Source organism: Erythrolamprus reginae, chromosome 5 (assembly GCF_031021105.1).
Source record: "Erythrolamprus reginae isolate rEryReg1 chromosome 5, rEryReg1.hap1, whole genome shotgun sequence".
Taxonomy (NCBI): domain Eukaryota; kingdom Metazoa; phylum Chordata; class Lepidosauria; order Squamata; family Dipsadidae; genus Erythrolamprus; species Erythrolamprus reginae.
In genome coordinates, this window is record NC_091954.1 from 70,396,504 (window position 1) to 70,420,742 (window position 24,239).

The 24,239-nt window shown below is 42.6% G+C and overlaps 2 protein-coding genes and 1 long non-coding RNA gene across 18 annotated transcripts in view; 1 reads left to right on the plus strand and 2 right to left on the minus strand.

The window, feature by feature from the left end:
* Window positions 1–14,926, minus strand: part of UGGT1 (UDP-glucose glycoprotein glucosyltransferase 1) — a 67,064-nt gene extending 52,138 nt beyond the window's left edge. Inside the window, 8 exon segments of the mRNA XM_070753001.1 lie at window positions 108–186; window positions 2,003–2,099; window positions 4,334–4,508; window positions 10,068–10,180; window positions 11,649–11,779; window positions 12,119–12,201; window positions 12,544–12,682; window positions 14,783–14,926. Of these exon segments, the coding sequence (XP_070609102.1) occupies window positions 108–186; window positions 2,003–2,099; window positions 4,334–4,508; window positions 10,068–10,180; window positions 11,649–11,779; window positions 12,119–12,201; window positions 12,544–12,668 (803 nt within the window). The 5' untranslated portion in view covers window positions 12,669–12,682; window positions 14,783–14,926.
* A 3,255-nt stretch (window positions 14,927–18,181) lies between these two features.
* Window positions 18,182–24,239, plus strand: part of SAP130 (Sin3A associated protein 130) — a 30,442-nt gene continuing 24,384 nt past the window's right edge. For 4 of the 16 annotated variants that reach the window (XM_070753011.1, XM_070753012.1, XM_070753016.1 and 1 more), the window contains exons 1-5: window positions 18,202–18,349; window positions 20,942–21,056; window positions 21,195–21,433; window positions 23,309–23,476; window positions 23,735–23,846. In XM_070753011.1, the coding sequence (XP_070609112.1) occupies window positions 20,948–21,056; window positions 21,195–21,433; window positions 23,309–23,476; window positions 23,735–23,846 (628 nt within the window). In that variant the 5' untranslated portion in view covers window positions 18,202–18,349; window positions 20,942–20,947. Of the gene's footprint in view, window positions 18,350–18,862; window positions 19,134–20,928; window positions 21,057–21,194; window positions 21,434–23,308; window positions 23,477–23,734; window positions 23,847–24,239 lie in introns of those variants that run through there. The other 12 variants (XM_070753017.1, XM_070753005.1, XM_070753007.1 and 9 more) reach the window with 9 other exon arrangements.
* LOC139167907 (uncharacterized) overlaps window positions 20,530–24,239 on the minus strand; it is a 33,499-nt gene continuing 29,789 nt past the window's right edge. The window contains exon 3 of the long non-coding RNA XR_011559204.1: window positions 20,530–23,227. This is a non-coding gene — a long non-coding RNA (uncharacterized lncRNA). The remainder of the gene's footprint in view (window positions 23,228–24,239) is intronic.

Consider the following 24,239-nt stretch of genomic DNA (forward strand, 5'->3'; position numbering starts at 1 on the left):
GGTTTTAGTTTGAGAAAAACAAAACCGCAAGCCACTTTTTGGATGTTTGATTTAGAAATATAAAAAAAAGAAGTTCAGCAGGCTTATCCATATATACAATGACATACCTTAATTTTCCAAACAGAAATCCTTGCACCTCGTCAATTGGGTCACTGTCACCTATTACTGTTGAATTTATATCTGTACCTACAAAAATATGAACAACATATAAATTATAAAGTTATTCTAATAGATAGGAAACAGTTAATAACAGCGAAGACATGCTAGGACAAAAGCAAGTCATTTCTATTTTTTTAATATGAGGATAATCACTTTTTAAAATATAATGATCATTCCCCCCATTCTTAAGAATTTCATATTACTGATCTTGATTTTGTATTTAATATCCTGATATCAAGGCCACATTCTAATTGGGTGGCAATTTCCAATTATCCCCACCACCTTGATTGTTCTGCTTTATGCTGTCTCATCAACCCCATCATATTTATGGACTTACAAAGGACACTGATCTTGAAAACCCTTATCTTAATTGAAATAAGTCACTTATTTAAGTCATTTGTGCAAAAAGCACAGCAAAGAATGCTGTTCCTACACCAATTCAGAAAACTCAGACTGCCCTAGGAACTGCTCATACAATAATTCTACAAATGCATTTCTGAGTTTGTCATTTGCGCCTTTATAACTGTCTGGTTTGGCAAACGTTCCTTGATCTAGCCTAGTGGTGTTGCATTGTGACGGTGGCATTTGTTTGTTTGTTTGTTTATTTATTTATTTATTTATTGGATTTGTATGCCGCCCCTCTCCGCAGACTCGGGGCGGCTAACAACAATGGTAAAACAACATGTAACAATCCAATTTAATAAAACAACTAAAAACCCTTATTATAAAAAACCAAACAGACACACAAACATACCATGCATAACTTGTAATGGCCTAGGGGAAGGAATATCTTAATTCCCCCATGCCTGGCGACAAAGGTGGGTCTTGAGTAATTTGCGAAAGACAAGGAGGGTGGGGGCCGTTTTAATCTCGGGGGGGAGTTGATTCCAGACGGCCAGGGCCGCCACAGAGAAGGCTCTTCCCCTGGGGCCCACCAAACGACATTGTTTAGTCGACAGGACCCGGAGAAGGCCAACTCTGTGGGACCTTATCGGCTGCTGGGATTCGTGCGGTATGGCCAGCACGTGACACATCTGGCCTGCAGGTCGGGAACTTAACAGCCCTGATTTAGCCTAATATTACTTTAGGCAAACAGGAGACAAATCCAAAATGACAAGAAAATCAAGCAACAAGAACAATAATATTTGCTGACTTTTTTTACTGAGTGTAGCTAGCTTATGGTTAACATTTTATTTATTTGTTTGCTGATTTGTTTGTTTGTTTGTTTGTTTGTTTCCCAACTTTAAACATTTATAAATAATTCAAAGTGGCAAACTTATGTAAAATTCCTTCCTCTTATTTTCCCCTGTGAAGTGAGCTGGGCTGAAAGACAGTGCCTGGCCCAAAGTCATCCAGTTCTTGGCTAAGCTGGATCTAGAACTCAGTTTCCTACTTTATAGAAAACGAACAGGGGTAAATATATCATCAAAGGGTTGTTGGAAGAGAGAGAAAAATCACCATCAGCTGCAGCTCTAAGAAGTCAAATTCAGTAGACTTTCTCTTTCTTCACAGGAATTCCACTGAATTGGTACAAAAGCCCCGTACTAAGGTTTCCCTTTCCTTTTTATATGATGATTTTTTTTTTTGTTTGGAAACCTGAGGAGAGGAACTGCTTTCTTTTATCGATATAAAAATTGTACTGCTAAAGACATATAAATACCAGTACTATATCCCTGCCTAGCTAAAGAAAGGGATATAAATACTATAAAGAAATGATAGTTATAAATAAGTAGCTTTAAAACACTCTGAAAAACTGTTAGGCTATGAAGAGAATCACAATGAACTTTTCATCATATCTTATTTCATCATGAAATTATTACCACTTTTAAAGGTAGGAATTCACCTTTCACCTGAGTATCATCCTTGGCCTTATATTCTGTGCTTTTAATGGCCAATTCTACTCCGTAGCCTGACAGGTAGACTTTTTCCTTATTTGGATTCTAGAAGGAAATAAAGGTAAAATCACATGAATATTGTCCAACAAAACATTTGTTAGATTATTTTTGTACAACTTTGCAAGACTATGAGTTATATTATCCAACCACATATCTATGAAGTAAGTCACAAATTAATTCAGAACTTTCATTGATCAAAGGAGAATTATGGCCTCTGCATAACAACCTGTGGCAGGAAATCTCTTGCTTTCTTGAAAGTGCCTTTGAACAGAGGGAAACAATCTACTTATCTAAAAATCATGTCATGATACTCTCCAGCAAGTCCAGAAATGTAAATAAAGAATTGAAACAAAACATTATTCTAGACAAAAGTATTGTGATGCTTTTGATTACAATGGTATTCATTTTCAGATGAATGATTCCACCGCAAAGTAGTCTTGCAATTGTGAAGTTTTCCCTAAAAGTGGATTATATTTAAATCAATCCATTGTTTCGTGTTTTGCTTGCTAGAGTAAGAGAAAACAGCTTACCCTGTTCTCCATGAGATACTTTTTAGGAATATAAAGAGCATTATCATACCTATCATCTTCTCACGTTAAACATTCCATTTCTTTTTGAAGGAATTTTATTCTTTAATCATCTTAACTGCATTTTCTGAACACATCTTGATTTATCAACATTATTTTATTTTATTTTTTTATTTTGTATGATATTATTTGCTGCATCTGATTTTGGATCCTCTCAAATCTCTATCTCTTAAATCATTAGTAAAATGTTAGAAATTAAGAATTGAACCTTAAGAACTTAATTTGTTCCATGACGAGGTTCTTAAGTAGAAAAGTTTGTAAGTAGAAACAATTTTTCCCATAGGAATTAATGTAAAAGTAAATAATGTGTGCAAACCCATTAGGAAAGAAATAAAAGCTCAGAATTTGGGTGGGAGGAAGAGGAGGAAGAAAAGGAGCAGGACGGTCACTGCCGAAGGAAGAAGGCGAGGTGAGGGGAATCAAAAAAATTCTAAACTTTAAGGCTTAAAAAAAAATGAGGGACCCTGAGGCGGTGAGGAGTTCGCACCTCCCAAATACCCGATGCGAGGCTGCCTCCCATTTACTGCGCAAAAGAGAGAAAACCAGGCGGGCGAGAGGGGGGAACCTCCCGCTCCTTTGACTGAAAGGCTGCTGCTGCTATCTGCTTCCTTTTCCTTCCTATGGTGAAGGGCTCCCCTCTCCTCTCGCTCGCTCATTTTGTAGCCGGTGCCTTTCCTTCACTGTGGTGACTCCTCGGTTTGGCTGAAGCCGAGTTGATCCGGCCTGGGCGAAGTGCCCCATTTTGCCTTTTCAGGCCCAGACACCTCGTGCCAGGTGTATGGGAGGCAGTGCAAGGGAATCACCACAGCAAAGTGGTTTATTCCCGCTCCAAGTGCCCAGAGAAAGGAAAACGCTCCGTTCACTCTGGGCTGCTCAAAGCGAAGGGAGCGTTTCTTTTCTCTGGGTGATGGCAGAGGTTTATTCCCTCTCCAAGCGCCCAGAGAAAGGAAAATGCTTTGTTTGCTCTGGATTTCCAAAGCCTCTTTAAGCACCACCGAAAGGCTCCTCTGGCAGCCCAGAAAAGCCCAAGATGGCAAGGATTAAAAGGGGAATGGCAGGAAACTGGCCGGGCCTTCGTGCCACTCTCAAATTTCCTGGGAAATTTTTCCAGGCTCAGGTTCTTAAGTGAAAAATGGTTCTTAAGAAGAGGCAAAAAAATCTTGAACACCTGGTTCTTATCTAGAAAAGTTCTTATGTAGAGGCATTCTTAGATAGAGGTACCACTGTATAAGCAATATCTAAATCAGAAGGCCCCAAACTTGGCAACTTGAAGACTTGTGGACTTCAACTCCCAGAATTCTCCAGCCAGCATAGCAGGCTGGAGAATTCTGGGAATTGAAGTCCACAGGTCTTCAAGTTGCCAAGTTTGAAGACCTCTGATCCAAATCTAGATTGACGAGAATGCAATACAATGATCTTTTCCGTTTCATTTTCTCTCAACTATACAGTTAGCCACCACTGCGCCATCCATAAATAATAAAAAAAATCATGAAGTATTTTTCAAAATTCTTTGGAAATAAATATTGAAAAAACCCACAGAACTATGCAACAGTATTAGAAATTATTATGATTTCATAAAAGCCTTTAGACAAAATAAAAATCAGCACTTTCAATTTTAGACTAGAATACAATAAAGATAAAAACATTTGTAAACAACGAATATGACTTTTTTTTGATAATATTGGAACTTACAGCAACATAATGTCTAAGAATGTAGTTGATTTCTCCTGCAGTGACTTTTGATACAAGAAGTCTGTGAAATTCAGAGAATGGCTTTGAGCCAATCTCAGCATACATGATTACAATAGGACTTTCAGAGTTTGATCCTGGGTACTTGTGATCCCCTTTGAACACAAAAGGTTTTGGCCTGCAGCAAGAGAATATATATATATAAATAAAAGCAGTGCTTTATTAAGTCAGGCACCAGAGACAAAAGAATAGTATATAAAACGTTGCTCGAATATCATCCAATATTTATTTATTTATTTATTTATTTTATTTATTTATTAGATTTGTATGCTGCCCCTCTCTGTAGACTTGGGGCGGCTCACAACATACAATAGAACAATTCACAACAAATCTAATAAATTTAAAAAAACATTAAAAAAACCCATTATTAAACCAGATATACACACATACATACCATACATAAATTGTATAGGCCCGGGGGAGTGGGGGGGGAATGCCTCAATTCCCCCATGCCTGATGGCAGAGGTGAGTTTTAAGGAGTTTATGGAAGGCAAGGAGGGTGGGGGCAGTTCTAATCTCCGGGGGGAGCTGGTTCCAGAGAGTCGGGGCCGCCACAGAGAAGGCTCTTCCCCTGGGGCCCGCCAGACGAGATTGTTTAGTCGACGGGACCCGGAGAAGGCCAACTCTGTGGGACCTAATCAGTCGCTGGGATTCATGTGGCAGAAGGCGATCCCGGAGATATTCTGGTCCAATGCCATGAAGGGCTTTATTTGATCATTTGATCAATATTTGATCAGAGAGACACATAAACCTTCAATTCATGCACATATGAAACTTTTTATTCTGTTTTCTGAAATAAGAAAGTATAATCAAAACTCCAAATAGATTTTACTGTCTTTGGAAATACGTATACAGTGAACCCTCGAGTTTCGCGTCCTCGAGCATCGCGAAAGGGCTATATCGCTAGTTTTCAACCCGGAAGTAAACTCCACCATCTGCGCATGCGTGCCTTTTTTCTATGGCCACGCATGCGTAGATGGTGGAGTTTCCCTGGGCGGCTTCCCTGGGTCTTCCCCCTCTTGCCCCGGTACGGCGGCGCGAGCAACGGCGTGGGCGGGCGGGCGGCACGCGCGGGGACACCCCAGCTCCGCTTCCCAGCTGGGAAGCGGCCCCAGCAACGGCGTGGGCGGGCGGGCGCTGCGCGCGCGCTTGGGGAAACCCCAACTCTGCTTCCCAGCTGGGAAGCGGCCCCAGCAACGCGCGCGCGCTTGGGGACATCCCAGCTCCGCTTCCCAGCTGGGAAGCGGCCCCCAGCAACAGCGTGGGCGGGCGGGCGGTGCGCGCGCGCTTGGGGAAACCCCAGCTCCGCTTCCCAGCTGGGAAGCGGCCCCAGCAACGCGCGCGCGCTTGGGGACATCCAAGCTCCGCTTCCCAGCTGGGAAGCGGCCCCAGCAACAGCGTGGGCGGGCGGGCGGTGCGCGCTTGGGGAAACCCCAGCTCCGCTTCCCAGCTGGGAAGCGGCCCCCAGCAACGCGCGCGCGCTTGGGGACATCCCAGCTCCACTTCCCAGCTGGGAAGCGGCCCCAGCAACGGCGTTGGCAGGCGGGCGGCACGCGCGCGGGGAAACCCCAGGCGCGAGCAACGGGGTGGGCGGGCGAAGGGCGGGCGGCGGTGGAAGTAAAAACACCATCTGCGCATGCGCAGATGGTGTTTTTACTTCCGCACGGCTACTTCGCGAAAAATCGATCATCGCTTGGGGTCCTGGAACGGAACCCTCGCGATGGTCGAGGGACCACTGTACTCCTATTACAATTGATATTTTCAGAAGAAAACAGAAGAAATGCCATGTAGGAGAAACTTAGCTCCAAGCTAATGAAAACAGACAGAATTGAATGGAGAAGCCTTACACTTCCATTAAATTATACATTCATTCAAATTAGCCCAGAATGTATTTTATTAAGACTTATATCTGAAAAAATACTATAAATCATTAAATGTGAATGTTATCACTATAACAAAATATAGAGAAAACTAAAGGCTTTGCTTGCTAAGTCAAGCAGACTGAACTTTACAAATGAGGATTTTGAAGAAAAGCATTTGTTTGTTTTCTATGCTGTCCTTCTCCTGTTACTCTGGAGCAGGGGTCCCCAAACTTTTTACACAGGGGGCCAGTTCACTGTCCCTCAGACTGTTGGAGGGCCGGACTATAAAAAAAACTATGAACAAATCCCTATGCACACTGCACATACCTTATTTTAATGTAAAAAACAAAATGGGAACGTACTATTTGGGGGGGGGAAAGAAGTCTGAGATTCATATACTGTATGTTTATGTTTTGTTTTTAATTTTCTTTTGTTAACATCTGATTGGTTATACAAGGTTTTCTTGGTTTATAGAAAAATATAGAAAAATATTTATAGAAAAATATATAAAGAAAGAAGAAAGCACTTTGGCATAATGGTTAAGTTAGAAATATAATTGGTGTTGTACTTTTAGAAGGAACATTAAGGAGGGAATTTAATTAAAAGAAAAGTATGTACCTGGATCACAACATTAGAAAAAAAAACTTTTGCAACTTTTTTGATGATTGATATTAGTTACTGACAAAATACTGCATTTTATTCAGGGAAAATTAGATGGTACATTGTATTGTTTGAATGTATGTTGAGAGAAATTTTTTAAAAAATTTACACCGCCCCCCCAAAAAAGTCCTTCCTTCCTCCACCCCTCAATTCATTTCATTCTTCCTTCCTTGTTCCCTCCATTTCTTCTTCTTTCCCTCCCTCCCTCCCACTTCTCTTCCCTCTCCCCTTTTTTCCTTCTGTCTCATTTGTTTTGTTTCCCTCTCCCTCGTTCTTTCCCTCCATCATTTTCTCATTTTTCTCTTTCTCTCTCTCACATTCCCTCCCCCTCTCACTTGTTTTCTCTCCCTCTCTCTCATGCTTTCCTTCTCTCTCTCTCCTTTTCTTCTCTCTTCCTTCCTCTCTTCTTTTTTTTTCTGCCCTGCAACGCGCCGCGAGCCAGTCGGCTGCAAGCAGAAGCTCCAAGACAGTGGCACCAACGTCGGGTCGCAGTACATTGCTGGCGCTGCGCTGGGCATGGGCACGGACTGGCACTGGCCCACTGGCTGGGCCGGGACAGAGGTGCCAGCCCCATGCCCAGCGCAGCGCCAGCAATGTGCGGCGTCCTGCAACACATCAAGCTGCCGCCGGCGCCAGTGCCTTGCAGCCAACCGCCCCACCGCCACCCCACGCAACTGCTCAGTGCCCTCCCGCTCGACCCACGTTTGGCTGCGCCACCTTCGCGGCTTGCCCTGCTGCCCTGCGCCCGCCAGAGCTGCCCGGTGCAGACTAAGTGCGGGGCAGAGTAGGCGGCGGCGGTGGCTTCAGGCCCGCCCCCAAACTGAGCTTCCTTTGGCTTTCTTCGAGGCAAAACTGCAAAGCTCACCTGCCGCCTCGAAGGAAGCCAAAGGAAGCTCAGCTCAACGAGGACCGGCTGTTGGTCTCTTGAAGCTGCAGCCGCCGCCGCCCACCAAGGAGATCCCTTCGCCCGAACAGAGGCGGCGGCGGCGGCGAGCTCAAGGAACCAAGAGCCGGTCTTTCTCCGCGCTGAATTGTTGCAGCTTCTGAGGCCGCATCCGCCTCCAGGCGAAGGGATCTCCTCGGTGGGCAGCCTCGGTCCGAAAAGGACCGGCTGTTGGCCCCTTGGCGGAGGCAGAGGCGGCCTCAGAGGCTGCAACAATTCAGCGCGGAGAAAGACCGGCTCTTGGTTCCTTGAGCTCGCCGCCTCCGTTCGTTTTTTTTTGCGTTTTTTTTGCACCGGTGAGGGAGAGAGAGAGCGGGAGAGTGCTGCTTTTTTGCTTCTTCGCTGCCCGCGGGAAGAGCCGGTCTTGTTTACTGCCCCCTCCAGACGCTCTTGCAGGGCTTCCAGGCTCCCCGCGGGCAGCGAAGAAGCAAAAAAGCAGCACTCTCCCGCTCTCTCTCTCCCTCACCGGTGCAAAAAAAACGCAAAAAAAACCGAACGGAGGCGGCGGCGGCGAGCTCAAGGAACCAAGAGCCGGTCTTTCTCCGCGCTGAATTGTTGCAGCCTCTGAGGCCGCCTCTGCCTCCGCCAAGGGGCCAACAGCCGGTCCTTTTCGGACCGAGGCTGCCCACCGAGGAGATCCCTTCGCCTGGAGGCGGATGCGGCCTCAGAAGCTGCAACAATTCAGCGCGGAGAAAGACCGGCTCTTGGTTCCTTGAGCTCGCCGCCGCCGCCTCCGTTCGGTTTTTTTTGCGTTTTTTTTGCACCGGTGAGGGAGAGAGAGAGCGGGAGAGTGCTGCTTTTTTGCTTCTTCGCTGCCCGCGGGAAGAGCCGGTCTTGTTTACTGCCCCCTCCAGACGCTCTTGCAGGGCTTCCAGGCTCCCCGCGGGCAGCGAAGAAGCAAAAAAGCAGCACTCTCCCGCTCTCTCTCTCCCTCTCTTTCTTGCGTTATTTCTCTCTCACACTCCCTTTCTATGTCTCCCTCTTTCTCTCTCTCTCTCTCCCTCTCCGCAGCAGACCCCCCACACGCCAAAAGTGCCCAAGCGCGCGCAAACCTCACCGGTACAAAAAAAAAAAAGCAAAAAAGCGGCACTGGAGGGACAAAGACGGTCTGCAGCTGACCGTCTGGAGGAGGAGGAGGCGGAAAGCCAGGGGGCGGGGAGGAAAGCAATTGGCCAATTTCTTTCTCAGAGGAACTGTTGCTGCTCTGCCATAGGGTGCTTTCCTCCCCGCCCTCCTGGCTTTCCTCTTCCTTGCCGCCGCCAGACGCTCGGCAGCAGAGTGGAGATGACATTCGGAACTTAGTATATTATAGATGGTAAAATCTCGTACGCTGCCACGGGCCGGGTAAATGACCTCAGCGGGCCGCATCCGGCCCGCGGGCCGTAGTTTGGGGACCGCTGCTCTGGAGAAATTAAATTCTTATTACAGTCAAGAACTGTACAAAAAGGGTGGGGATCACCACCTATTATTTTAATAATTCTCCTACGGTATTCTTCTTTTCTAATCAATCTTCAGAAATCCTCATATTAGATTTTAAAAACTATTTCCATTTCTTAAGATTTTAAAAAGATCAAAATTACCTCCGGAACCGCCTGCTACCGCACGAATCCCAGCGACCGATAAGGTCCCACAGAGTTGGCCTTCTCCGGGTCCCGTCGACTAAACAATGTCGTTTGGCGGGCCCCAGAGGAAGAGCCTTCTCTGTGGCGGCCCCAGCCCTCTGGAACCAACTCCCCCCGGAGATTAGAACTGCCCCTACCCTCCCTGTCTTTCGTAAACTACTCAAGACTCATTTATGCCACCAGGCATGGGGGAGTTAAGATATTCCTTCCCCCTAGGCCATTACAAATTATGCATGGTATGTTTGTGTGTATGTTTGGTTTTATAATAAGGGTTTTTAGCTGTTTTATTTTTGGATTGTTATATGATGTTTGTTAGCCGCCCTGAGTCTACGGAGAGGGGCGGCATACAAATCCAATCAATCAATCAATCAATAAAATGCTCTCATTGGTGCAGTAATCCTGAAATCACAGATAAATATCCATTCCCTTTAAGATCACCTCTACTTTTTCCACATCATATTGAATCATTTAATGCTTTATCAAGACTTATATATTCTCCAGAAATAGAATCTACAAAAAGATGACATTTATTAAAACCCCTTCATTAACAAATGAGGTCTTTAGGATGTTTTGGCAAAAAATAAAGCAACCTTTTGAATGCTGTCTGTATGAGTGTTCCAAGTCTGTCAGCTTCACAAGTCTTCTCTCCATGAACAACAAAGAATGCATTGCATTGTTCTGGTGCAGGCTCATCAGCGGCTATCTGTATTAAAATGTATCTGTTTTAATAAAATGAAGACAGCTTCCATCTCATCATAATAAAAGCAATGGGAATTTAGTATATGGTATCTTATTGCATTCATCAGCAAAGCATAATTTGATCAATAAAACTAAAAGATGAAAAGGAATAATTTGGATCGGCTATAACTTGAATAAGAACTTCTACATAATTGTTCGGCTTTCAGTCCAGATAGATACAAGAAAGTAATATAGAGAATAATATAGACGTTTTATATATATAACTTCTCCAATCTTTCCAGACATACACCCCACAAAGAAATTGTCACTTAATTTGCAATTGAAGAAAGAAATAATCCCTAAGCTGTATGAAAAACAGGGAACAATCTGATTTATTTTCTTGCACCTTATTTAGCACTTTTTTCCCTTGCAAATTTATTTTGTTTTCATGCCTACTGCTCATGGTAAGAATGGTAAGAAAGATTTAAAATCGAGGTACAGTGGTACCTCGTGATACAAACCCCTCGTCATACGAACTTTTTGAGATACAAATCTGGGGTTCGGAATTTTTTTGCCTCTTCTTACACACTTTTTTCACCTTACAAACCTGCCGCCGGCGCTGGGATGCCCCGCCTCTGGATGCTCCGCTGGGCACTGCTGCCCAGCTGTCACCTTCCGAAACAGCCAGGGCGCTTCTCGGCATTCTCCCGAATGCCGAATCCGGAAGTTCGGCAAAAGTTCGGGTTCAGGAGAATGTTGAGAACCGCTGCCACCAGGTTGTCACCTTCCCAGAAGAGCCGTGGAGCTTTTGGCCGGTCGGGAGGCTCAAACGGAGGTGGGGAATCCCAATAGGGAATTCCAGGGGCAGAGCTTTGACGTCACGGAGACGTCCTTCCTGGCTGGCCAAAACGGACGTCTCCGTGATGTCAAAGCTCCGCCCCTGGAATTCCCTATTGGGATTCCCCACCTCCGTTTGAGCTTCCCAACTGGCCGAAAGCTCCACAGTTCTTCTGGGAAGGTGACAGCCAGGCGGCAGCACTTTTCGGCGTTCCCCCGAACCCGAACCTTTGCTGAACTTCCGAGTTTGGCATTTGGGAGAATGCCAAGAAGCCCCCGGCTGTTTCAAAAGGTGACAGCCGGGCGGCGGCGCTTCTTGGGGCTTCTCTTGAAGTTCGTAAGACAAGGTATCACTGTATTTGCTTTTGCAATTTTGATTGTTCCAATGTAAATGGGAAGAGTTTCTATTCAACGATTTTACAGTATTAATTACAATGACCTTATTTTTGGATCAGCAGCAAAATGGAAGGATACAGAATGGCTCTTAGGATATCACCAAATTTGATGTTGGTTAATTTAATCAATTTTAATAGTGAGAGGCAACTTTAAGGTATGTCCTAATAAGTTAAAAGAAAACGCAACTTATTGTTTTTCTATTGCATTATTATTATTTAAAAGAAAACCTACATTATAAAGTTCTCAATGTTTTGTCTAACCTGCTGAAAGGCTTGAACTGTAGCTGAATATGAGCGTAAAGACAAAGCAAACTTCAACAAGTTCTGTTGCAAATGTGAGAGATTCTGTGAAGCAGCCTGCAGCATTGCATTGTAAGAGGAATAATCAGTACCTGCCAATGAACAAGATACATTATTTAGTTTTCAGGGCAACAGGATATCAAACAACAATTGTTTTAGTTGCTTTTACAATCCAGCTTCTTCCAATAAAAAATACAATTGCCGAGAATAAAATGCAAAATCATAACATAAAATAAAGAATCCATTAATTAAGGCAGGCCTAATATCACTGCCATCCACATCTGACTGCAGAACAGTCTGATCTTCCAATTATGAATATTAAAACATAATATTCTGTAGTTGCAATGAAGACATTTAATTTTTTAGAAAACAATCTTCTAGGCTAAACAATATATTTAACTGATAAATCAAATAAAGATAAAAACAATTACCATCATGATTAGAGGACTTAAAGTTTTGGCAAGTCTCAACAAAATTCCAGAATTTCTCGTTATCTTCTTCTGCTAAAAATTCACTGGAAAAAAATAGTCTCATTTAAAACATATAGCATTACGTATCCATTACGTTTTTAAAACAAAAAAAAAACCCATTGCAATTTAGAAGATGTTGATTCAAATGTTATTTTGTTATGAATCCAAAGGACATTTTAAGCAAACCAATGCTCTTAGCTTACCTGCATATATTTACAATATTGAAATTATATATTGATTCATCAACTTTCTAAGACCATCCAACTCACAGAAACATATTCAACATATAAGAAATACTGTTAAGACATACAAGGCTGTAACATGAATGAGATTTTATATATACAAATAAAATGTTTCAAAGGAAAAAAGACAGTCAACATTTTTACCTTGCTTCAAGTAACAGAGGTGTGGAAATCCACTTAGTAGTTAGAGATGTTGTAACTGCTTTTGAATGTGCTTCAACTAGGGAGACGGTCATACAAATTCCAACAAGTGCAGCTAGAGTCCACATCTTTTAAAAAATCACTAAAAAAGTGAAAATATGAATATTTAAAATGCAGTCCTTAAGAAATGTAAACCACCCACCAATAGTAAGAGGGTTTGCAATGATTAGACTTCTATACCAAAATTAAAAGCACTTCTAGGACACTTTTAATGATAATAAAATCTATGGTACAGAAATTGTAATATCCACTATTCCTGTCTACTAACTGTGCTGGCTACAGTTCATGGAAGAAAGTCCAATAACTTAAACAATTGAGAATCCTGATCTTGATTTAAATTACAGACTAGGAGTAACCAGTCTGGTGCCCTCATGTGTCAGATATTATCTTTAAATGTTGGTCACATAAGGTAGGGACTTATTACAGTTGAACCCAGTGGAGTTCCAGAGGAAATTAGGAATGGGTTTTGAAGTTCTGGTGCAGTTTGACTAATCCTTAGACACTCTTTGAAATAAAAAAGCAACAGCATTTTCAGATTGGATTGTGGCTATGAAGACTTTCTATGTATGTATGGTCCCCTGGTGTTCAATTTGCAGGATATGAAGTGTTGTATGATACAACTAGAGCACTGTTGATGAAACAGTGAAATTTGTGGGAATCTCAGATATATACCTTCTCCTAGTCCCACTAGAGATGCATGCAGTCTCAACTCTTCAGGAAAAAACATGAAAAACCTGCCTTTTTCCCAGATAAAGAGGTCAAGATGCAGTTGATGGAGCTGGTATACTGTGGTTGAATATGGGTGTGAGTTTTATCAAAGCATCAGTGCTTTTGCAGTCAAATGCTTTTTATAACTGTATTCTGTTTTGGTATTGGTTAGTTCTCCAGAATTCTTTCTAGTAGATGGGGTGGCCATACGTATTTAATACAGCAAATACATATATAAATCAGTGATGGGCTCCTACGGGCATGGTCAGATACGTAGAAAAAAATTGAATTTTCTTTCTTTTTTCCCCTTCTGGGCTCTGGGTATGTTTTTGCTATCACAGTAAATAAGGTTGAATGTGTATAATTTTAGAATAGCTGTGTATGCTTGCATGCATGTATGTACATACACATACAGTTTACATAGTAGATAATGTATATCTTTCTGTGCCTGTGTGTAATATGTACACATATGGCACATATACATAGAATTAAAGAGCATATTCTGGATGTTCAGTCATAATAAATAGATAGGGAAATTGTATCTCTTTGAGGCAAGGAGAGACCAGGCACCCTAAACCTAACTCTTGACATGACTGACGTCAAGTTGGCCACCTTTAAGCCAGTCACATGATCTTTAAGCCACCCCCAGTCACATGATCGTCAAGCCACTCCCACCCAGTCACATGGCCCGCAAACCACACTCACAAAATAAGCCACGCCCCAGTGGTAGTAAAAAAAAATCTGCAGCCCTTCACTGATATCAACACAAAGTTGTAAGCACAAAAACTCATCAAAAGCACCAGATAGTAAATTCCCATCCCAGATAATTCTGCTCTTCTTCTACTCCCCACCCACCCACTGAAAAGACCCTGATCGTTTTTATTTCGTGGAAAGATCAGAGGATGCATTGATGCTCCACTCCCAACTGCTAAACTAGCAAGAGTTAAAAGGAAGTGGGAAAAAAAGAAGTCCCGATTGCTTAAGTAGATCAGTGTTTCCCAACCTTGGCAACTTGAAGATATTTGGACTTCAACTCCCAGAATTCCCGGGAATTCTGGGAGTTGAAGTCCAGATATCTTCAAGTTGCCAAGGTTGGGAAACACTGAAGTAGATTACATGACACTGGCACCAAAAACACACACACCCCAACAGCCAATCAGGAGGCACTTTCACTTACTCTTTGCAAATACAGGAAAGGGAAACCGGTTGGGTGGGACACATGATCAGCCTAAGTCTGACCGCAGGTTATTGGGCATTAACTTAACCCGATCCCTCCCCATAACAGATCAGCTATGTTGTACTACAGATCCCATGATGCCCACCCAACCTAACCGTGAGGATTCGGGATCAAAACAATCCCAGGCGTCTGGCTGGGGTGGGGAAAGGCTGACGTAAAGTTCAGCAGGACGGTGGGGCTACTTTGAGGCAGAGCCGATCCTCGAGGCCAGCCCTTCCCTAGATCCGCTGCCTTTACCTGCTGCGTTAAGGAGCGGTGAGATCCCTCCGGAAACGTCCCCAGCGCCAGAAGCAGCACTACGACGCGCGCTGACAACCGAGGCGGCTCGCTCGGGAGCGTGGCTTCCGCCGCTGCAGCAAGCCAACCACTCTCCCTTGCCTCGCAACGATTGGGTCTCGGGGCGCCCCGCCCACCGCGCTCAGACTTTCGCCTCGTTGCGCGCGGCCATTGGAGGAGCCGCGGGTAGCGAGAGGAGCCTTGGGAATTGCAGTTCGAGATCCGAATGGAGGCTAAATCAAAGTCTCGCGAGACGTCGAGCAAAAAAAAGAGAGAAATTGTAATTGGTCGCCTAGGTCACGGGTAAGCAAAGTTGGCTCTTCTACGACATGTGTACTTTAACTCCCAGAATTCCTAAACTAGCACGATTGACTCAGGAATTCTGGGCGTTGAAGTCCCCAAGTCATAGAAAAGCCAACTTTGCCTACCCCTGGCCTAGGTGGCTTGGCGTCTCCGACTACCAGCGCCAAAATTGGCTGCCTTTCTCCGTGGAGACGGCTTCGAGAGGCAAAGCCGAGTTTACGGGTTTGCCAGAAGACAAGTGGGAAGTTGGCTTCCGTCCTCTCGTTTATTAAATACAGTACCGTGGTGGGTTTTTTTTTTAATATGTTTGTCTATATTTTTAAATATGTTTAATATGTTTGTCTCTGTTTTGTGAAGTAGCTGAAGTGCTGTTAATACTAGCCGTGTTCTTCCTGGATTCTTGTTTTGCCTTTCTGCTTGTGAACACATTCTCATTGACATTTACAAATCAGGAAATTGCATAACCTCTTTCATTGATCACCAATAAGAATTGCTTTCTTGGTTTAATCTCTGTATATAGAGAGTGCACAACGGAACCTAGGAGTAAGCCATTTGTGTTTGCCTAATATTTCTATAACAGCCCATCTCTCATCTAATAACCCGTTTCATGACCTCCAGATGTTTGTTATTTCCGTCAGCTCCAACCAACGGAGCCAATAGTAATGAGGTATGTTGTCAAAAAACATCCAAAAGTCATTAGTTTGCCCCCTCTAAATTGCCTCAGTTTAGATCAAGAATGCTGTTTTAACATGAAGATCCCAGTCAGCTTTTGAGTTATGCACCAAGACAAATTTCTTGTATGTCCAATCACATTTGGCCAATAAATTATTTTATTCTATTCTAAGGACTAAAACCTTTAAGAAACTACTTTTTCCTATGTGGATAATATCAAGAGTGAAATGTTCCTAGTTCACTCATGCCTGTCAGTCCCGGAGACCAGTCCATCCCATCCTGTTCAAGGTGTTCACACTACCTTTACAGCGCATTGTGGAGAAATCTCAAAAAACCAAAAAGTGAGCATTGCATTGCATTAGTAATATTAATGGTGGCCAGAATAATTTTCATTTCAGGGTTTTTAGCCATACTTACTGAAGTTTCTTTTCTCACAAATGAAAGCCCCTCTCACTTTTCACAATGCACACAAAAGCAGAGGGTAGATTGTAGAGTCTATGGTTTTAGGCTGCACTTACAAGAAAGCCAATTGCTCTGCCACAATCCATTTCCTGTTAATTATATGATTCCTACAATGAGCTTGAATTTCTGAAAGTCATTCCCTCCCATATAGTTGGATCTTTATTTTCATTAGCTAGGAAGGAATAAGAGGCAGGATGCTAGTTATAATTCAGTAGACCTTCAAGTGTGAATCTCTGAAATTACATCTCACACAAGCACTGGAAAATTTATGCTTATAGGGAGCGACTATATTATAACGGAGAAAATGGATCTATGTCAATTAATGCTAGATTATGCAAGACTTCCATTCATGGCAGAACAATTTAAGTATTTTTAAATGCTAATTTACTGTCAGAACCCATTCCAACTAATAGAATGCTACAGAGAAAGAATTGTGTGTAGTTCAAGAAAAAGTCTCTACCACAGAGGTGTCAAACTCACAACCTGGATGAATCACACACCACCTGTTTTAGCAAAGTGGGAGAGAATTTGAAATATATCACCTGACCTTGTGTGATTGTAACTTTGACACACACACAGCCCCACCAATATTTGATTTCTATATACACTGCTCAAAAAAATAAAGGGAACACTTAAACAACACAATATAACTCCAAGTAAATCAAACTTCTGTGAAATCAAACTGTCCACTTAGGAAGCAACACTGATTGACAATCAATTTCCCATATCAGCACATTCAAGTTTGTACAGAATAAAGTATTCAATGAGAATATTGCGTTCACTAGGATGTGTTATTTGAGTGGGTTTTTTTAAGCAGTATATTTGAAACAGGAAATTGTTACAGCTTGTGAAGTTGTAATCATTTTTGTTACATAGTGCTATTGAGTAATATTCTAACACAGGTTGAATAGTTTTGATACAATCTTATTAAACCAGGGAGGAACTTTTCACCAGCACCAGTAGAAAAACCTTTGGAAAATCTTTCATATGTCTTAGTTTCTCCAAAGCTTTGAAAATGAAAGAAAGTAAACATAATTAATATCATGTTCTGAAACTGTAGAGAAAATTTCAAACCTTCAAGATGATTTGTGAGATAAATTCTGCTAATCTTCAGGATTAATTAAAATAATTTGGCTTAATCAGTCTAGCAAGACTCACTATTGTTCTTGTTCAGAAAATGCCATTTATTTCAGACACCCGGAGACTTCATGTGCAAGGCTCCTTTGTAGTTGTGTGTAAATGTTAGCGGATTAAAAAAGGGGAGGGAATGTGGGAAGAATTGAGCATTTGAAATTTCTGAGCATCACAACTCAACTGGGATTTCAAGCTGTTCCGATGGCCACACGTAGCAGGACGCCTGTAGTAGTTATAGGCTGCACTAGGGATTTTTAAGCTTGCTACCTAATGTCTGACAGACAGATCGCAACGATTATTCAACCAATGGCGACTTGAACATAGTATTATTACATGCTGTAATAATAATACGCGCGCGATAGAGCAGGTCGGGCTCCTCATCAAATAATGTTTATGCATGGAAAAAAACTTCACGGAAGATTAGAAGACCATCCTGCTTTTGCTGTTTTTCGTTCGGAAAACAGACGTCAAACACAAAATTAAAAAGGGCGTCTTCCTTCCTGCTCACCAACAGCAAGCCAATTTCCCGCCGCCTTCTAGGACAGGAGGCTCTCTCTTCCTCCCGAAGCCGTCTCCATGGGAGATGGCCAGCCAATCCTGCGGCTAGTGGGCGGAGACAGTTCTAGCTGTTCCGCCTCCTGGTAGACGACCAATCACCTGCCCGTCTTTTGCTTCAACCTCTCGCGACACCTGACGTAGCCGCCGTTCGGATCTCGAACTACAACTCCCAAGACTCTTTCCGCCACCACCGGCTCAGCCAATGGCCGCGCATAACGAGGCGAAAGTCTCACTACGGTGGGCGGGGCGCCCCGAGACCCAATCGATCTGAAGGGGGAGGGGTGGTTTTGCTGCAGCAGCGGAAGCAACACTCCCGATTGAGCCCCCTTGGTGTCAGTGCACGTCGTAGTGCTTCTGGGAGTTTTTCTTGGAGGGATCCCGCCGCGCCCTCCTCAGCGGGTAAGTTGCGGGTCGAGGGAAGGGCTGGCCTCGAAGGCAGGGCTCTGCCCGAAGCCCTCGCCGTTCCTTCTAGTCACGGTTCGGTAGCTATCAACCCGAGCGATCTCTTTCTCTTTCCTCCTGGAGGCTCTGCGCGGGGTTTGTTGTCGGTAGCTGCAGCTTTTTTTTTTTTTAATTCTGTCTGAACATCCGGGTTCTTTATTCTGCGCGTCTTGTTTCACATAGTGACCAAGGGAGGGATAGGAGGCGGGCTTTAGCTGGCCCTAATTAGCCATTACTGATTTTCTGATTGGTAACCAGGCGTAGCCAAGGTGGGTTTCCCGATTGGTTGGCCTCGAGTGCTTTTATTGGATCCGGATTGGTCGAAGGTTGGAAGGCGAGGCTTTCCAATTGGCTGGCGACAGGAGGGGCTGGACTTTTAAACGGCGAAGGCAGTGGGCGGAACTTCTTTCAAGGGAAGAATTCCGCCCGCATCTGAGAGAAGTGGGAGGAGCTTCGCGTGACGCCTCCGGCGGGGGGGGGGGCACTGTGGTTGTGGGCTTCGCGGCTAGTTCTGCCTTCGTCATGATTCGTCTTGAGAGACTTTTTACCCTTAAAGCTCTTACGATCGCGACACTCTCCGGCACGGAAAGTTGGAAAGAGCCCTTAGCCCGGATTGGCGAAGGTCCCAGTTGCTGTGGGGCAGGCGGGCTGGATGGCCTTGGAGCCGATGCCAGGCACATTTCCCTTCAAAATAACATTCGCAAGATGCTAAGACTGGAGGTTGCGGCACTGTGGTCACTTGGTGGGTCCTAATGGCCTGCTCCAGCCAGCTATGTTGGCTGGAGAATTCTGGGAGTTGAAGTCCACAAGTCTTAAAGTGGCCAAGTTTGAAGACCTGCTTCTATAAAGTAATGGCGGGCTCTAGGACCTCTGACGGGGTCTTCGAAAAATTACAAGCAAAAAGTACCATTTAGTGTCGATCAATGGCGTGATAAATTGACACTTTTTTTACGATTTACTTTAAGATTAATTTATTGAAAAATGTCCGCTTGCAGTTCTCAGAAATAGCCAGCTTTTCTTTTTCAGTCTGGCACCTGTTAGAATATGGTGTTCCTGGTTGCTGTTTTCATTCTCAGACTTTGAAATAGAAATGTTTTTATACCCACCAGAAGCATAGAAACATAGAAGATTGAAGGCAGAAAAAGACCTCATGGTCCACTTAGTCTGCCCTTGTACTATTTCCTGTGTTTTATCTTAGGATGGATATATGTTTATCCCAGGCATGTTTAAATTCAGTCACTGTGGATTTACCAACCATGTCTGCTGGAAGTTTGTTCCAAGCATCTACTACTCTTTCAGTAAAATAATATTTTCTCACATTGCTTCTGCTCTTCCCCCAAACTAGTCTTAGATTGTGCTCCCTTGTTCTTATGTTCACTTTCCTATTAGACACTTCCCTCCTGAACTTTATCAATCATTCAGAGGACACACTGTTCTTGCACTTTGGGAACTACAAGCTATCCCTGTCTGCCCATTCCTCCATCCATCATCTCTTAAATCAGGATTGTTTCCCCAGAAGTGTATATAAAATTAATCACCACTTTACAAAAATATGAAATCACTGATAATTATCCCCAGTTTGTATAGCTTGTGCCAAGCAATGAGTTAGATCTTTATTATTATTATTATTATTTTATTATTTATTAGATTTGTATGCCGCCCCTCTCCGTAGACTCGGGGCGGCTCACAACAATAATAACACAATATATAACAAATCTAATAATTAAAAGTCACTAAAAACCCCTTATTAAAAAGAAAACATACACACAAACATACCATGCATAAACTGTATAGGCCTAGGGGAGATGTCTCAGTTCCCCCATGCCTGGCGGCAGAGGTGGGTTTTAAGAAGTTTACGAAAGACAAGGAGAGTAGGGGCCATTCTAATCTCCGGGGGGAGCTGGTTCCAGAGGGTCGGGGCCGCCATAGAGAAGGCTCTTCCCCTGGGTCCCGCCAGACATTGTTTAGTCGACGGGACCCGGAGAAGGCCAACTCTGTGGGACCTAACCGGTCGCTGGAATTCATGCGGCAGAAGGCGGTCTCGGAGATATTCTGGCCCGATGCCATGAAGGGCTTTAGTATGTGATTTAAATATTAGAATAACACTTGAAGTTCAGTGTCAGGCTTATACAAGTTCATGGTGATGAAGTATTAAGTATTTTATTAAAATGTATTCCAAACACATTTAAAACTCCATTCTCTGCAAACTTAATTGATTATTTCTTAAACACAATGTAACTTATTTCTGAATAAACAGTTGATTTGCATGACATTGTTTAGTGTTGATAGTTCTCTGCTAAATGTCTAAAAAGGTATTTGATTTCCAACTGCCTTTGTATTTATACATTTTTATTACAATTGTTACTAAACATAATTGAGCTGTTTGATCTGTATAACTAGAAATTTGGTTTGAGAATGTTTACAAGTTGGTTGTAAATTACAGTATGATAAAAGTAAAAATGTAGGCAATAGATTCCACTGATACCTTTCAACAAAATATTCTATTATGCAGACATCTGAATTTCTTATAATTGCATGTGTGCTTCACAGGCGGAAATGAGTTCTCAGCAGTTTCCCCGTACTGGAATCCCTCCCCCAGGTCTAGGTCCAGCTCCTCCTATCTCCACCAGTGGACCTGCTGGACTGCTAAATCCAGCAGCAACAGGTAAGGCATTTTTACCAAGAACTATGTTCCATGGCAGTAAGTCCAGTAAAATGAAATATAATGTTTACAAAGTTTAATTAACTGTCACCTTTCGAGGTAATGGTTCAAATTTTCTATATTGTTGTTTTCCTTTGCCAGTAGTGAATGATGAACCTAATCGAGAATTGGAAGTTATTCCCAGAGATCATGTGGTTCCTGCTGGCTCTCTTCAATCCCGTGAAGAGAAGCAGGAAACAGTGGTAGTTCGACCATATCCACAAGTGCAAATGTTGACTCAACACCATACAGTGCCATCAGGTGTACCAGTTACAGTGGCAGCTCCTCCAACTCATTTGGCTCCAGCAGTGCCACTTACCTTTCCTGAAGGTCTTATCAAGGTAATGAAAACTAATTTTGTATACTACACTGAATTAGAGATATTTTTTCTCACATTGGCATTTGATGCCTTGGGTATTTTTTATTTATGCTGACTTATCTCAAATAACTAATCTAAATTTCTTTTAGATTTCTTTCTCCAGTGAAGGTTATTTTAAACTACAGAAAGTAACAATACAGTAGATATGTAGGAAAAATGTGTAATAAGCCAACTTTCATGTGTACTACTAAATGCCCTCCTTTAAATTTTTTGAATGTGAATTGGGAATATATATGTTTAATACACTTATATCATGATTGGTTGCACATCCAGCCAAATTAGACTGGATTTGGCATTTTAGTCCACGTACTGAATCCATATCAAGGACTTGAAATAGGCTATGTTGTTGTTTCATGGTATTAAAAATATACTTGTAGGTTGTAAGCTGTTCCAAATGAAGCAATTGACTAGTGTTCATTTTGTTAATGCCAATGGTATTGAAGTGGTGCTCCAGTTGTTTTAGGATTGCACCTAAAACCCCTATTACTATTGGTACTATCTTTGCTTTCTCTTGCCACAATTGTTCAACTTTTATTTGCAGTTCTTCTCTTTTACTCTGCTATCTCAGATACATTCACTATTCAGAGACTTTTACTTTCTTAATGGCATTTGTTAAATCTGGGATGTTATGTGGTAGGTATTATCTGTTTGAATTATAAAATCCTAGGGCTCTTCAGCATTTTCACTTTCTACTACTTTGCCAATTTTGTGGTTCCACCAGTTCTTGCTTACAGGCCAATAGTATTTCTTCCAGATATTCCAATCCACCATTGTTGCTACTTTGTCATACCAGGGTTTGTAGTCTTATCTGTGTGATCTTGTGGCAGGTAACTAGATGGTCCACTTGAGCTTTTTTGCAGAGGCAGCATTTGCTATATGTTTCTGTCTTCTCAGTATTGGCTTTGTACACATTTATTAAGGAACAGAATGTAAGCTGCTCCAAGTAAATCTGACTTTTGCAATTGGCTGATGAATTATGATGATTCACTGCAGTCAGACAGATATTCAGACTAGATTTGGCATTTTTGCCTATCGAGTTCTTTCCAAGGACCTGGGATAGGCAGAAGTGGATGTTTGATAGTGTTACATATTTTGGTGCAGCATGTAAACCATTCCAAGTAAAGCCACCTTTTGCAATTGATTGATAGTGAATTTGTCAATAGTGATGGCATTCAAGTGGTGCTCCAGTTGTTTTGGAATTGCACACAAGCTGCCTATGACTATTGGTACTATCTTTGCTTTCTTTTGCCACAGTTGTTCTATTTCTGTTTGCAGGTCTTTTGTTTTGTTATCTTCTCCAGGTCCTGGTCCAGGTTCTGCTTTTTCCAAGTACTGCCACGTCCACTATCCGGACTTTTTTGCACCTATCTGTTTGAATTCTAAAATCCAAGGGCAAATTTAGCTTCTTCATTTTTTATGACTTTCTATTATATAGTCCCACCAGTTCTTGCTTGCAGGCAAATGATATTTCTTGCAGATTTTCCAGTGCATCATTGTTGCTACTTTGTCATGCCATTGCTTGTAGTCAGTCTATGCGATCTTCTTGCAGCAGCTAACCAGATGGTCTGATGTTTCTTCAGCTTCTTTGCATTAATTGGCCCTTGCTGTCTGTTGCTATCTTCTCAATTCGGGCTTCTAAGGCAATGATGACTTCCAGATGTTGCCAAATTCCAGCTACCTTGGTAATGTGGCCATAGGGAGAGATGATGAGAGTTTATAATGCAGCAGTATCTGAAAAATCACTTGTTGCTTGCTCCTGCCATAAAAAAAAACAATTGTTACATACTCATGTTATTTCTGTGTAAAGAACAAATAACTGTATCTTTGTTATTTGCAGCCTCCTTTGAAGCCCGCAATACCCAGTCGTCCTATTGCACCAGCCCCACCAGCCCCACCATCTTCTCTGTCTGGCCCCACCAAAGTCCCTGGGCAGGTTACTGTAACAATGGAAAGTAGCATCCCACAGGCATCTGCTATTCCTGTAGCAACAATAAGTGGACAACAGGTATTTTTTTTCCTGCTAAAATATAATACTTATTTCTTGAGACTATGGAAAGGAATGAAAAAGCCTTGATTACGCTTCTACTGTAAAACGTAAACTTTATCTTTGTATTTGTTTTAAAACTTCAGATTAGCCATAGTTATTATTGTATAATAACTATACAATTAAATTAATCGTAGTTTGTGAGTTAGATTTTTCCAGTCAATTCTACACAAGATTTTACATGTAATTTTTACAAAAAATATTTTATTTTATTTGCAGGGACATCCCAATAGCGTGCACCATATTATGACAACCAATGTTCAGATGTCAATTATCCGAAGTAATGCTCCTGGGCCTCCTTTACATATTGGAGCTTCTCACTTGCCTCGAGGTAGTAAAGTTAATTGTACTTTCTTGGAGCAAATGATTATATAACAATCTTGTTATCCAAGTTTTAGATATGATTAATATAAATGTTACTCCTAAAGTGAAGCATCTGGAGAAGGCTGGATTTGAATCAGAAGTAATTCCATTTAACTACATGCTTGTCAGGGGATATCATAGTACATCCCAAACACCATCACTCTACTAAACAAATAATTCCCTCAACATGCAGGGCATCAAATGCCAAAAACGGAGTTCTTTGTGTCTAGGCCGCAACCAGGAAAATGAGTTGCCTACGTGCTGGCAACTGTATTTCTGATTTCCGTCAAGCAATGTATGCCGGCTGGAAAGTCTTCCAGTTACTGACGCACATGCGCACACCGATTATCTGGCCAATGCG